Below are 15,238 nucleotides of genomic sequence, written 5' to 3' on the forward strand. Positions count from 1 at the left end.
CATATGCATACATGTACATCTATAAATATATATTTAATTTACATACATACATTTTTGAGGATAATATACATTTTCTGGGGGCAGCAGTTGTCTCAGGTTTTTCTTGTGGGCACATACGGCAACACACCCGCACGCATGCACATGGTCACACACACACACACACACACACACACACACACACACACACACACACACACACACACACACACACACACACACACGCACACACACACACACACACACACACACACACACACACACACACACACACACACACACACACACACACACACACACACACACGCACAGAGAGAGACAGAGACAGACACGCACATCCGCATGCACACAACCACACATAAATCCACACACACCATCACCAGTCGGCATCCTCCTCTATGTAATAATCAGGGATGGATGTACCATCAAACAGGCCCGGGTCCATTGACTTGCGCTGCTTGCCCCGAGCAAACACCCGGGAGAGGGAGCCCAGACACATCTTCTCCTTCTTCTTAGTCTTACGCTTCTGGTCCTCCAGGTCCTCCATAGACTAGGCCAGGGGAAGGAGAGGGCAGTAGGGGGGAGAGAGGAAAGAGAATGAAAGGGGCAGAGGGGAGTAGGACCGAGAGAGAGAGTGCAGAGGACAGACAGACATTCGGGTTAGTCAATGAAACAGGAGATTCTCACTCAAACGACTTGCAGATTCAATCACAGAACTACAATAACCAATACTGCAACAGAACCAAACCAACTGAAAGAGCAGGTAAAGACAAACAGACAGACAGACGGAACAAAGAGGAGTAAAGGTACTTATAGAGAATTGCGGAGGTGTGATTACTTGGTCGGGGGTGCCAGGCAGCTCTTACATTACAGAGGGAGTGTGTCCGATGGCGGGGGGAGTTGATGTCACTGGGGGTGGACGACCGATCCCCGTCAGCTGCTGACGCGTCCGAGATGGTAGAGGGCTGGCGGGAGTGACAGGGACTGACCCTGACCACCGCTGGAGAGGAGAGACACACACATTAGTCACCTCACACTGAGCCACTGTAATGGTTGTGCTGTTTGTTTGTGTGTGTGAGAGAGTGGTCCTCTGTAGCTCAGTTGACAGAGCAATGGTGCTTGCAACACCAGGTAGGTTCGGTAACCAGGACCATCCATACTTAAAATGTAAAATACTAAAAGTATTTGGTTTTAAATATACTTAAGTATCAAAAGTAAAAGTATAAATCATTTCAAAGTCCTTGTATTAAGCAAAAGAGACGGCACCATTTTCTTTTTTTACGGATAGCCAGGGGCACACTCCAACATCCAGCCATCATTTACAAAGGAAGCATGTGTGTTTAGTGAGTCCATGACCAGGGATGTTCTCTTGATCAGTGCATGAATGGGACCATTTTCCTGTCCTGCTAAGCACTCAAAATGTAATGAGTTCTTTTGGGTGTCAAGGAAAATTTATGGAGTAAAATGTACATTATTTTCTTTAGGAATGTAGTGAAGTAAAAGTAAAATTTGTCAAAAATATAAATAGTATAGTACAGATACCCCAAAAAACAACTTAAGTAATACTTTAAAGTATTTTTACTTAAGTACTTTACACCACTGCCTACCCTGGCGGTCCACAGTGTGTCCGTGGTAGAGTGTTTGTTGGCTCTGGCGGATGGCAGCGGTGAGGGGCAGGTCTCCCTGCATCGCCCACTCCTGACTGCCGTTCACCACCGGCTCTGAGGGCATGGCCAAGGACTGGCGCTTCGGCACGTCCTTAGTCAGCGTGGCCAGGGACTGTTTTGCCTGCCATAAATACACACACAGGGCGGTAAGATACAGTGGTACAGACACACGCACATACAGTACATGCTTAGAGGCATGTATGCACTGATGCACCATACACACATACACTGAGTGTACAAACACCTCCTCTTTCCATTACATAGACCTGCTCTTTGCGGCTCTTTCTATGACATAGACTGATCAGGTGAATCCAGGTGAAAGCTATGATCCCTCATTGATGTCACATGTTAAATCCACTTCAATCAGTGCAGATGAAGGGAAGAGACAGGCTAAAGAAGAATTTAAGCCTTGAGACAATTGAGACATGGATTGTGTATGTTCGCCATTCAGAGGGGGAATGGGCAAGACAAAATATTTAAGTGCCTTTGAACGGGGTATGAGAGTAGGTGCCAGGCGAACTGGTTTGAGTAAAGAACTGTAACGCTGATGTTTTTTTTACGCTCAACAGTTTCCTGTGTGTATCAAGAATGGTCCACCACCCAAAGGACATCCAGCCAACTTGACACAACTGTGGGAAGCATTGGAGTCAACATGGGCCAGCATCCATGTGGAACGCTTTCGACACCTTGTAGAGTCCATGCCCTGGTGAATTGAGGCTGTTCTGAGTGCAAAAAGGGGTGCAACTCAATATTAGGAAGGTGTTCTGAGTGTTTTGTACACTCAGTGTGTATAGACATAGGAGCACTGCTACACCTATAGGTGTAGGCACGTGTTTGGAATTGCAGGGTGTGTTGAAATATGTGTGGGATTAGATGGAACAGATCATTCCATCAAGGTTAGCATAATTCTCTGGCTGGGAGCACTTGACAGAGACAGAGATATGGGCTATTCTAGCTCTGAGAAATCTTATCAGCTACTGCTGCTGTGTGTAGTGAGGAGTTAGAGGAGCCCCACAGAGTAGGTGGACTGACTGGCTGTTGTTGGCTGACTGCTGTTGTCTGGCAGTGGAGAGGGATTAAGGACATGGACTGAATAATGAGTCCATCTGTCAGTCAGGCAAGACAACAGACTCTAAAGGGTACCTTAACAAGGAAGAAAATGCAGGAATTCCAATTCAGAGCAAAACCTGTGGGTGTCAGTGCATATTGGTGTGTGTGTGGGTGTGTGCATGTGCTCATGTGTGTGTGTATCAGTGTGCGTGTGTGTGAGTGTACGTCTCACCATGGTGAGTTCAGCCTCCAGCTCTTTGATGCGGTTCTCCTTAATGTCCATGTGAGAGCGCAGGATGCAGGCCTGCTCTGTGGCCTCTTTGGCCTGCCTCCTCAGATCCCATTTCTCCCTCTCCAGCACGTCCTTCTCCTTAGCCAGGGCCTTCACTGCATCCTCACTCTCCTACAGTACAGAACACAGATACTGTCAATCTTCACACTCCCAGCATTTCCTAAAACCAGTGTGTGAGCACATGACTGCTCAATGAAGCCCTGGTGTGTTAGTTATCCTATTTTCAACTGTTTGGAGAGTATCTGGCTACTGTATAGTGGATGTAGTGTACATGTTGGTGCTGGTTGTAGTTGAGCATAAATGTGAGTGGTTTTTGGGGGTATCTGTACTTTACTTCACTATTTATATTTTTTACAACTTTTAATTCACCACATTCCTAAAGAAAATAAATGTACTTTTTACTCCAAACATTTTTCCTGACACCCAAAAGTAATTAAGACATTTTGAATGCTTAGTGGGACAGAACAATGGTCCAAGTCGCACACTTATCAAGAGAGTATCCCTGGTCATCCCTACTGCCTCTGATCTGGTGGACTCACTAAACACACATGCTTTGTTTGTAAATTATGTCTGAGTGTTGGAGTGTGCCCCTGGCTATCCGTAAATAAAAAAAACAAGAAAATTAAGTATATTTTAAACCAAATACTTTTGGACTTTTACTCAAGTAGTATTCTACTGGGTGACTTTTACTTGAGTAATTTTCTATTAAGGTATCTTTACTTTCACTGAAGTATTACAATTGGCTACTTTTCCCACGGCTGCTGGTCGTAGTTGAGCGTAAATGTGAGTGTACCTTTCTGTGCTGGTCGTAGTTGAGAGTAAATGTGAGTGTACCTTTCTGTGCTGGTCGTAGTTGAGAGTAAATGTGAGTGTACCTTTCTGTGCTGGTCGTAGTTGAGAGTAAATGTGAGTGTACCTTTCTGTGCTGGTCGTAGTTGAGAGTAAATGTGAGTGTATCTTTCTGTGCTGGTCGTAGTTGAGAGTAAATGTGAGTGTACCTTTCTGTGCTGGTCGTAGTTGAGAGTAAATGTGAGTGTATCTTTCTGTGCTGGTCGTAGTTGAGAGTAAATGTGAGTGTACCTTTCTGTGCTGGTCGTAGTTGAGAGTAAATGTGAGTGTACCCTTTCGGTGCTGGTCGTAGTTGAGTGCTCTGTACCTTTCTGTGCTGGTCGTAGTTGAGTGCACTGTACCTTTCTGTGCTGGTCATAGTTGATAGTAAATGTGAGTGTACCTTTCTGTGCTGGTCGTAGTTGAGAGTAAATGTGAGTGTACCTTTCTGTGCTGGTCGTAGTTGAGAGTAAATGTGAGTGTACCTTTCTGTGCTGGTCGTAGTTGATAGTAAATGTGAGTGTACCTTTCTGTGCTGGTCGTAGTTGAGAGTAAATGTGAGTGTACCTTTCTGTGCTGGTCGTAGTTGATAGTAAATGTGAGTGTACCTTTCTGTGCTGGTCGTAGTTGAGAGTAAATGTGAGTGTACCTTTCTGTGCTGGTCGTAGTTGAGAGTAAATGTGATTGTGCCTTTCTGTGCTGGTCGTAGTTGAGAGTAAATGTGAGTGTACCTTTCTGTGCTGGTCGTAGTTGAGAGTAAATGTGAGTGTACCTTTCTGTGCTGGTCGTAGTTGAGAGTAAATGTGAGTGTACCTTTCTGTGCTGGTCGTAGTTGAGCGTAAATGTGAGTGTACCTTTCTGTGCTGGTCGTAGTTGAGCGTAAATGTAAGTGTACATTTCGGTGCTGGTCGTAGTTGAGCGTAAATGTGACTGTACCTTTCGGTGCTGGTCGTAGTTGAGTGCACTGTACCTTTCGGTGCTGGTCGTAGTTGAGCGTAAATGTGAGTGTACCTTTTGGTGCTGTTCGTAGTTGAGCGTAAATGTGAGTGTACATTTCGGTGCTGGTCGTAGTTGAGCGTAAATGTGACTGTACCTTTCAGTGCTGGTCGTAGTTGAGAGTAAATGTGACTGTACCTTTCGGTGCTTGTCAGGGTTGAGCGCACTGTACCTTTCTGTGCTGGTCGTAGTTGAGTGTAAATGTGACTGTACCTTTCGGTGCTGGTCGTAGTTGAGTGTAAATGTGACTGTACCTTTCGGTGCTGGTCGTAGTTGAGTGTAAATGTGACTGTACCTTTCGGTGTTGGTCAGGGTTGAGCGCACTGTACCTTTCTGTGCTGTTCGTAGTTGAGAGTAAATGTGATTGTACCTTTCTGTGCTGGTCGTAGTTGAGAGTAAATGTGATTGTACCTTTCGGTGCTGGTCGTAGTTGAGAGTAAATGTGATTGTACCTTTCTGTGCTGGTCGTAGTTGAGAGTAAATGTGATTGTACCTTACGGTGCTGGTCGTAGTTGAGAGTAAATGTGATTGTACCTTTCGGTGCTGGTCGTAGTTGAGAGTAAATGTGATTGTACCTTTCGGTGCTGGTCGTAGTTGCGTATGAAGTCTCGAAGCTGCTCCTCCCGGCTCTCCAGTGTGGTGTACAGCTGCTGCATCTGGTTCACCAGGTCTGCCTTCTCCATCTTCAGACGCTTACGGTCAGACTTCATAGCTGTGGGGGAGAGACAGACACAGACAAACACACACACACACACACACACACACACACACACACACACACACACACACACACACACACACACACACACACACACACACACACACACACACACACACACACACACACACACACAAAAATACTTTAAAGTAGTACTTAAGTCATTTTTTGGGGTATCTTTATTTTACTTTACTATTAATAGTTTTGACAACTTCGACTTTTACTTCACTACATTCCTAAAGAAAATAATGTACTTTTTACTCCATACATTTTCCTTGACACCCTAAAGTACTCGTTACATTTGGAATGCTTAGCAGGACAGGAAAATGGTCCAATTCACACACTTATCAACATGTACTTTTGATACTCAAGTAGTATCTTATTGGGTTACTGACTATTACTTGAGTCATTTTCTATTAAGGTATCTTTACTTTTACTCAAGTATGACAATTGGCTACTTTTTCCACCACTGATGCCAAAGAAGCACCACAGAGTAAATTATGTAAGGATCAAAGAAGGTAAGTGGTAGAGAGGCACTTAGTCATTCAAAACACGTAACCACACAGACTGATGTGGGCACTATGTTCACTAGTCTTCTCCCAAAGACGGCTTGGCATAGTGTCATTGGCTACACAGGCAGCATGTTTAAAACAGCCAACTTCCAGGGTCAAGGTTTTCTTTTCAGTATAAGAGACCATAACTCCGAACCTGTATTGAGAGGTTATGAGACCATACATAATGACCTGTACTGAGAGAATGAGACCATAAATAATAACCTGCATTGAGAGGTAATGAGACCATAAATAATAACCTGTATTGAGAGGATATCAAAATAGTGAAGCCTCGACAGGCAGACTAAGATTGTGAGTCATGATAGCAAAATATTCCTGAATCTTTCTATCAGGAAAAAGGAGAAGCTGTCCTCTCTATAACCGTAACCGTCATTACTTGAGCTTAAGCATTCCCAATGTTCTGCCTTAACCCTCCTCAATCAATATTCAAACCTATTCTTCAATAGTTACACCAGAGAGCGCTACAGTAATGAGAACGCTGCTTGCCACCTGTTGCTCCCTGATCGGAAGACAGAGGAGAGAAGGAGGGATAGATGGGGGAGGTTGAGAGATGAAACAGAAGTGATTGGTTAGTCTTCTTTATGTGCCGTCGCTGCCGGCATTCTACACACAGCCAGTCTGCCTTAGCAGGGGATGGGGTTTAACACATTCAAACCAGTAGCTCATGATAGCACAGACGTCATCCACGTATTCCTATGGAAAACTATCAATGCCTCATGAAGCGGGAAGTATTTGAATTTGAAGCGCGTCATATTGCTGAATGGGGCTGAATGGCACAAAAAAAATCGCAAACGATCATGGGGAAAGTGGCTGTAACTAGCAAAGAGTCATGGTCGATGTCGTCGTTTTCATCCTGCCTGAGAGAGTCAACCAGGAGCCTCCTCGTAGCCTGCCGGCCCGTGATTGGTCTGTGTCAACACATGGTCCTGTGTGACGACAAATGTAGTCAGAATGACTCACTATTTAATGAAATATTTCGATTTGTATCAAACTTTAAAATAGTTCAGAATGGGAATTGAACTTGATCATAATAAACACATTTTAGAGCCCAAAACAGACATCTAATTTCATTTGGGCTATTCTGGTGATCCCGTTTACATACAGTAGCCTTCCAAGGGCAGACCAGGGGCCTCGTTTATCAATCATGCGTAGGCACAAATCTGTCTATAAACCATGCATCGGATCATTTCCATTTAAAGTGTATTATGTATCATTGGGCGCATTCGAGCAGATCACTTTTTTAAAGATGTTGACCAACATTGGCCAGCGCCTTTCAAAGTGTGTTGCATTATGGATATAATTTTTTTTAGACTCAACTGCAATCAATTGAAAAGTCAGAAGCAAAGCATTAAGGGAGACAACCCTGTTCTGTTAATTTGGAAGCGAAAGACACTACATGCTCACAAATGGTTGATGTCACCACTTATCATTGGATATTATCAAAGCAATTTTATCTGTCTGGGAAACCAGCCCTTAATGAGCAAGTACAGTACCAAGTGCATTTGACTGTTAGGCATATTGTTTACCCAGTAACTTATTTGAGTGTACAAAACATTAGGAACACCTTTCTAATATTGAGTTGCACACCCTTTTGCCCTCAGAACAGCCTCAATTCATCGGGAATGGACTCTACACAGTGTTGAAAGCATTCCACAGGGATGCTGGCCCACATTGAATCCAATGCTTCCCACAGTTATGTCAGGTTGGCTGGATGTCCTTTGTGGGGCACACATACACAATCCATATCTCAATTGTCTCAAGGCTTAAAAATCTTTCTTTAACCTGTCTCCTCCCCCTTCATCTGCATTGATTGAAGTGGATTTAACAGGTGACATCAATAAGGGATCATAGCTTTCACCTGGTCAGTCTATGTCATGGAAAGAGCAGGTGTTCCTAATGTTTTGTACACTCAGTGTATAGTCTAATACTGTTCTGTACAATGTGTTTTGTCCTTCATGTGATTGAATCAAATTCTGTTCTTTACATGCTTACTGACAACAGCAACATAAAGGTTGAGAAGTACATAAACACACAACAGACTGTAGTGATGCTGACATGCAATCAATTATCATAGAGTAAGAATCTTTGTGGATAATTAATAATGAGAAAGGTACAAGGGCATGAAGTAATGGCAAACAACCGAGCATTTCCCATATGCTGCAAAAATACTTATTTCTTATGTTGTCATTCTAGTAGCCTGGGCACTCACTGCCTGGTTCTATTTTCAGAAAACCATTGCAAAAATACAAAACATGTCTTGTGACTGTTAGAAAGAGCTCGGGCTGGATTCTAATGTCCGTATCATCACGATATTCATTGCTTGGAACATGTTGGTCATATTTGGCTACATGCAGGAGAAGTGGTATTTTAATAGCGTCAACTTAACAAAGGTGAATGCCATTGTCGTGTTTCCTCGAAACAGCAGAAGTTGTTCAACTTGCTGTCTTTGCATATGTACCTCGCCCACTTTACTTGTTGACTTCCGTCTACAGTCGGCTACTTTGGCCTTACCACTCAAACGCGCCCAATATGAACATTTGCTTGAGAGTGTGCATAAATGTATGCACAGTCATGTATGTACCGTGCCAAGTAGTAAAGTAAGGGATTTGCTTGTCAAGCATAGAATGGGGAAAATATATGTCACAAATGTGAGAAATTGTGAGAGTGAGCCTAATAATTATTTCCATGGTGAATTCATGCAATATACCTTGACAGGCTATATATAATTTCACCACATCAGTGCATTTGTTACGATAATAATTCATACAAAGTACATTAATTTGTTAAATTAGAGACACGTGTGAAAGTTAAACTATTGTTGAAATACTATAAAATAATGATATAATGGGAAAATGGAATGAGAGGTGTCTGATCTTGCTTGTTACAGTACGTTTGGTATGGTTACACAAGACAGATGGTTATTTAAGGCAAAAACGTAAAGTAGGATGGGGGGCGTATTACGCGAAGGTCTAGCAACCCAACAGTTGTGAGTTCGAATCTCATCACTGACAACTTTAGCAATTTAGCTAATTAGCAACTGTTTAACTACTTACTATTTTTAAGCTACTTTGCAATTGCTTAGCATGTTATCTAACCCTTTCCCTAACACTTTTAGCTAACCCTCACCCTAACCCGTTTAGCTAACCCTTCCCATAACCCTAACCGTAACCCTGACCCCTAACCCTAAACCCTAGCCTAGCTAACATTGGCCAGCTAGCTAACGTTAACCACCTAGCTAGAATTCATCACATTCCATACGTTTTGCAAATTCGTAACATATAGTACGTTTTGCAAATTCGTAACATATAATACGAATTGTATTTCGTAACATATCATACCACTGTTGGGTGATGGACATCCACAAATTAATACATACCATACGAAACGTAACGTATCATACTAAATGGAGTGTCTCGGATTTACATACAGAAGGAACAAAAGGAACACCTCTGGACAAAAGGAATACCTATGTGAAAATGCTGTTCATTGACTACAGCTCAGCGTTCAACACCATAGTGCCCACAAAGCTCATCATTAAGCTAAGGACCCTGGGACTAAACACCTCCCTCTACAACTGAATTCTGGACTTCCTGACGGGCCGCCCCCAGGTGATAAGGGTAGGCACCAACACATCTGCCACGCTGATCCTCAACACAGGGGCCCCTCAGGGGTGCGTGCTTAGTCCCCTCCTGTACTCCCTGTTCACCCACGACTGCGTGGCCAAGCACAACTCCAACACCATCATTAAGGTTGCTGACGTCACAACGGTGGTAGGCCTGATCACCGAAACGATGAGACAGCCTATAGGGAGGAGTGTCCACATCACCAACAAACTATCCTGGTTCCCCCTCAAGAGACTGAAAAGATTTGGCATGGGTCCCCAGATCGTCAAAAAGTTCTACAGCTCCACCTTCGAGAGCATCCTGAACGGTTGCATCACCACCTGGTATGGCAACTGCTCGGCATCCGACCGTAAGGCGCTACAGAGGGTAGTGTGTATGGCCCAGTACAACTTGGGGTCAAGTTTTCTGCCATCCAGGACCTACATACTAGCCGGTGTAAGAGGAAGTCTCAAAAAATGGTCAATACTCATAGACTGTTTTCTCTGCTACCGCACGGCAAGCAGTACCGGAGCGCCAAGTCTAGGTCCAAAAGGCTCCTTAACAGCTTCTACCCCCAAGCCATAAGACTGCTGAACAATTAATCAAATGGCCACCTGGACTATTTACATTGACCCGCACTTTGTTTTTACACTGCTGCTACTTGCTGTTTATTATCTATGCATAGTCACTTTACCCCTACCTACTTGTACAAATGACCTCAACTAACCTGTACCCCTGCGCATTGACCCGGTACAGGTACCCCCTCTATATAGCCTCATTATTGTTATTTTATTGTGTTACTTTTAATTTAAGAAAACTGAAGAAAATATTTACTAAATAAACTAAAAAAAAAAACATTTTTAAACTGCATTGTTGGTTAAGGACTTGTAAGTAAGCATTTCACAGTAAGGTATACATACACCTGTTGTATTCTGTGCATGTGACAAACTACATTTAATTTGATTTGAATAATACAAAATGCTCTGAGACAAGGTTTAAGTGCAGGGTGTGTTTTTAGAGACAGGTGGGACTCGTTCATTCTGTAGAACAGAAATGCTGGCCTATACCCTACAGTAGGGAGCTGTTGAGGATTGATGGCTTATTGGTGAGTGTTGCCTCCTTATTTGAAACACATTTGACGTTGCTAACACAACTAATTGACTTAATGGTCTTCTCTTTGTAGATATGTTTACATTTTTTACTGGTCAAACCACAATTGACCGAGACAAATAAAACATTTTGGTTGTATTCAACCTCTGACACTAACACCTCTATTTCAGTCACGGAAGACAGATTTTTTTTTTAGTTAGGTGGTTGTAGGCTATTTAATGCCGCACATGCATTAAAGGGATGCTTTTGACCATATGTCGAAGGTCGTGCATGAACACAGACTGAAAACTATTGATAGAGTTGAAGTCGGAAGTTTACATACACCTTAGCCAAATACATTTAAACTCAGTTTTTCACAATTCCTGACATTTAATCCCAGTAAAAATTCCCTGTCTTAGGTCGGTTAGGATCACCACCTTATTTTATGAATGTGAAATGTCAGAATAATTGTAACGTTCGTCTTGTGGTGATTGAACGGACCAAGGCGCAGCGGGTGATGAATACATACTGAATTTATTTACAACAAGACGAAAACACTAACGAACACTAGAACAAACTACAAAACAATAAACGAAGTCAACAGACTTGAAACAAATGAACTTACATATAGACGAAGAACGCACGAACAGGAACAGACTACCTAAAACGAACGAACAAACAAAACAGTCCCATGTGGAATACACTGACACAGGAACAATCACCCACAAACAAACAGTGAGAACAACCTACCTTAATATGGCTCTCAATCAGAGGAAACGACACACACCTGCCTCTAATTGAGAACCATACCAGGCAAACCATTAACCCAACATAGAAAACACATAACATAGACTACCCACCCCAACTCACGCCCTGACCAATTAAACACATACAAAACAACAGAAAACAGGTCAGGAACGTGACAGAACCCCCCCCTCAAGGTGCGAACTCCGGGTGCACCCCTAAAACTCAAGGGGAGGGTCTGGGTGGGCATCTGTCCGCGGTGGCGGCTCCGGCGGTGGACGAGGACACCACTCCACCACTGTCTTTGTCCCCCTCCTTAGCGTCCTTTGAGTGGCGACCCTCGCCCCCGACCATGGTCCAGGAACCTTCACCAACGCCCCTCTAAAATAGAGGAGACAACTCAGGACAGAGAGGTAGCTCAGGACAAAGAGGTAGCGCAGGACAAAGAGGTAGCTCAGGACAAAGAGGTAGCTCAGGACAGAGGGACAACTCAGGACGAATGGCAGCTCCGGACTGAATGGCAGCTCCGGACTGAATGGCAGCTCCGGACTGAATGGCAGCTCCGGACTGAGTGGCAGCTCCGGACTGGGTGGCAGCTCCGGACTGGGTGGCAGCTCCGGACTGGGTGGCAGCTCCGGACTGGGTGGCAGCTCCGGACTGGGTGGCAGCTCATGACTGGGTGGCAGCTCATGACTGAATGGCAGCTCATGACTGAATGGCAGCTCATGACTGTAGGGCAGCTCATGACTGGAGGGCAGCTCATGACTGGAGGGCAGCTCATGACTGGAGGGCAGCTCATGACTGGAGGGCAGCTCATGACTGGAGGGCAGCTCATGACTGTAGGGCAGCTCATGACTGTAGGGCAGCTCTGGCAGCTCCTGACTGGCTGGCGGCTCTGGCAGCTCCTGACTGGCTGGCGGCTCTGGCAGCTCCTGACTGGCTGGCGTCTCTGGCAGCTCCTGACTGGCTGGCGGCTCTGGCAGCTCCTGACTGGCTGGCGTCTCTGGCAGCTCCTGACTGGCTGGCGTCTCTGGCAGCTCCTGACTGGCTGGCGGCTCTGGCAGCTCCTGACTGGCTGGCGGCTCTGGCAGCTCCTGACTGACGGACGGCTCTAGCGGCTCCTGACTGACGGACGGCTCTAATGGCTCGGGACAGACGGGCGGCTCTAATGGCTCATGGCAGACGGATGACTCAGATGGCGCTGGGCAGACAGATGGCTCAGATGGCGCTAGGCAGACAGATGGCTCAGACGGCGCTGGGCAGACGGATGGCTCAGATGGCGCTGGGCAGACGGATGGCTCAGACGGCGCTGGGCAGACGAGCAGTGCAGGCGGCGTTGAGCAGACGAGCAGCGCAGGCAGTTCAGACGGCACTGGACAGGCAGGCAGCTCTGACCCGCTGAGGCGCACAGTAGGCCTGGTGCGTGGTGCCGGAACTGGTGGTACCGGACTGGAGACACGCACCTCAAGGCTAGTGCGGGGAGCAGGAACAGGGCACACTGGACTCTCGATGCGCACTATAGGCCTGGTGCGTGGTACCGGCACTGGTGGTACCGGGCTGAGGGCACGCACCTCAGGGCGAGTGCGGGGAGAAGGAACAGTGCGTACAGGGCTCTCAGGACGCACAGGAGGCTTGGTGCGTGGTGCCGGAACTGGAGGCACTGGGCTGGAGACACGCACCACAGGGAGAGTGCGTGGAGGAGGAACAGGGCTCTGGAGACGCACTGGAAGCCTGGTGCGTGGTGTAGGCACTGGTGGTACTGGGCTGGGGCCACGCACCATAAGGCGAGTGCGGGGTGCTGGAACTGGAGGTACCGGGCTGGGGCGGGAAGGTGGCGCCGGATATACCGGACCGTGCAGGCGTACTGGCTCCCTTGAGCACTGAGCCTGCCCAACCTTACCTGGTTGAATGCTCCCCGTAGCCCGTCCAGTGCGGGGAGGTGGAATAACCCGCACTGGGCTGTGTTGGCGAACCGGAGACACCATGCGTAAGGCTGGTGCCATGTACACCGGCCCGAGGAGACGTACTGGAGGCCAGATATGTAGAGCCGGCTTCATGGCACTTGGCTCAATGCTCAATCTAGCCCGGCTAGTGCGGGGAGGTGGAATAACCCGCACCGGGCTATGAACACGTACAGGAGACACCATGCGCTCTACTGCGTAACACGGTGTCTGCCCGTACTCTCGCTCTCCACGGTAAGCATGGGAAGTGGGCGCAGGTTTCCTACCTTCCCTCGCCACACTACCCTTTAGCCCCCCCCCAAGAAATTTTTGGGTGAGCCTCTCGGGTTTCCAGCCGCTCTGCCTTGCTAGCGCCTCATAATGCCGCCTCTCCGCTTTAGATGCCTCCAGCTCCGCTTTTGGGCGGCGACACTCCTCTGGCTCTGCCCAGGGTCCTTCTCCGTCCAGAATCTCCTCCCATGTCCATTCCTCCTTGAACCACTGCTGCTGTCGCTGTTGCCCGTTAACCCGCTGCTTGATCCGGGTTTGGTGGGTGATTCTGTAACGTTCGTCTTGTGGTGATTGAACGGACCAAGGCGCAGCGGGTGATGAATACATACTGAATTTATTTACAACAAGACGAAAACACTAACGAACACTAGAACAAACTACAAAACAATAAACGAAGTCAACAGACTTGAAACAAATTAACTTACATATAGACGAAGAACGCACGAACAGGAACAGACTACCTAAAACGAACGAACAAACGAAACAGTCCCATGTGGAATACACTGACACAGGAACAATCACCCACAAACAAACAGTGAGAACAACCTACCTTAATATGGCTCTCAATCAGAGGAAACGACACACACCTGCCTCTAATTGAGAACCATACCAGGCAAACCATTAACCCAACATAGAAAACACATAACATAGACTACCCACCCCAACTCACGCCCTGACCAATTAAACACATACAAAACAACAGAAAACAGGTCAGGAACGTGACAATAATAGTAGAGATAATGATTTATTTCAGCTTTTATTTCTTTCATCACATTACCAGTGGGTCAGAAGTTTACATACACTCAATTAATATTTGGTAGCATTGCCTTTCAATTGTTAACCTGGGTCAAACATTTCGGGTAGCCTTCCACAAGCTTCCCACAATAAGTTGGGTGAATTTTGGCCCATTCCTCCTGACAGAGCTGGTGTAACTGAGTCAGGTTTGTAGGCCCCCTTGCTCGCACACGCTTTTTCAGTTCTGTCCACCAATTTCCTATAGAATTGAGGTCAGGGCTTTGTGACGGTCACTCCAATACCTTGACTTTGTTGTCCTTAAGCCATTTTGCCACAACTTTGGAAGTATGCTTGGGGTCATTGTCCATTTGGAAGACCCATTTACGACCAAGCTTTAACTTCCTGACTGATGTCTTGAGATGTTGCTTCAACACATTCACATAATTGTCCTTCCTCATGATGCCATCTATTTTGTGAAGTTCACCAGTCCCTCCTGCAGCAAAGCACCCCCACAACATGATGCTGCCACCCCATGCTTCATGGTTGGGATGGTGTTCTTCGGCTTGCAAGCCTCCCCCTTTTTCCTCCAAACATAACCATGGTCATTATGGCCAAACAGTTATATTTTTGTTTCATCAGACCAGAGGACATTTCTCCAAAAAGTACGATCTTTGTCCCCACGTGCAGTTGCAAACCGTAGTCTGGCTTTTTTATGGC

General features: G+C 46.0%; 1 protein-coding gene across 1 annotated transcript in view; it reads right to left on the reverse strand.

Annotated features, from left to right (window-relative positions):
* Window positions 1-373: 373 nt before the first annotated feature.
* LOC120024459 (kazrin-like) overlaps window positions 374-15,238 on the reverse strand; it is a 160,710-nt gene continuing 145,845 nt past the window's right edge. Inside the window, exons 5-9 of the mRNA XM_038968711.1 lie at window positions 5,406-5,542; window positions 2,947-3,117; window positions 1,605-1,785; window positions 864-997; window positions 374-547 (exon numbers count right to left, since the gene is read on the reverse strand). Of these exons, the coding sequence (XP_038824639.1) occupies window positions 374-547; window positions 864-997; window positions 1,605-1,785; window positions 2,947-3,117; window positions 5,406-5,542 (797 nt within the window). The remainder of the gene's footprint in view (window positions 548-863; window positions 998-1,604; window positions 1,786-2,946; window positions 3,118-5,405; window positions 5,543-15,238) is intronic.

Source organism: Salvelinus namaycush, chromosome 2, assembly GCF_016432855.1.
Source record: "Salvelinus namaycush isolate Seneca chromosome 2, SaNama_1.0, whole genome shotgun sequence".
NCBI lineage: Eukaryota > Metazoa > Chordata > Actinopteri > Salmoniformes > Salmonidae > Salvelinus > Salvelinus namaycush.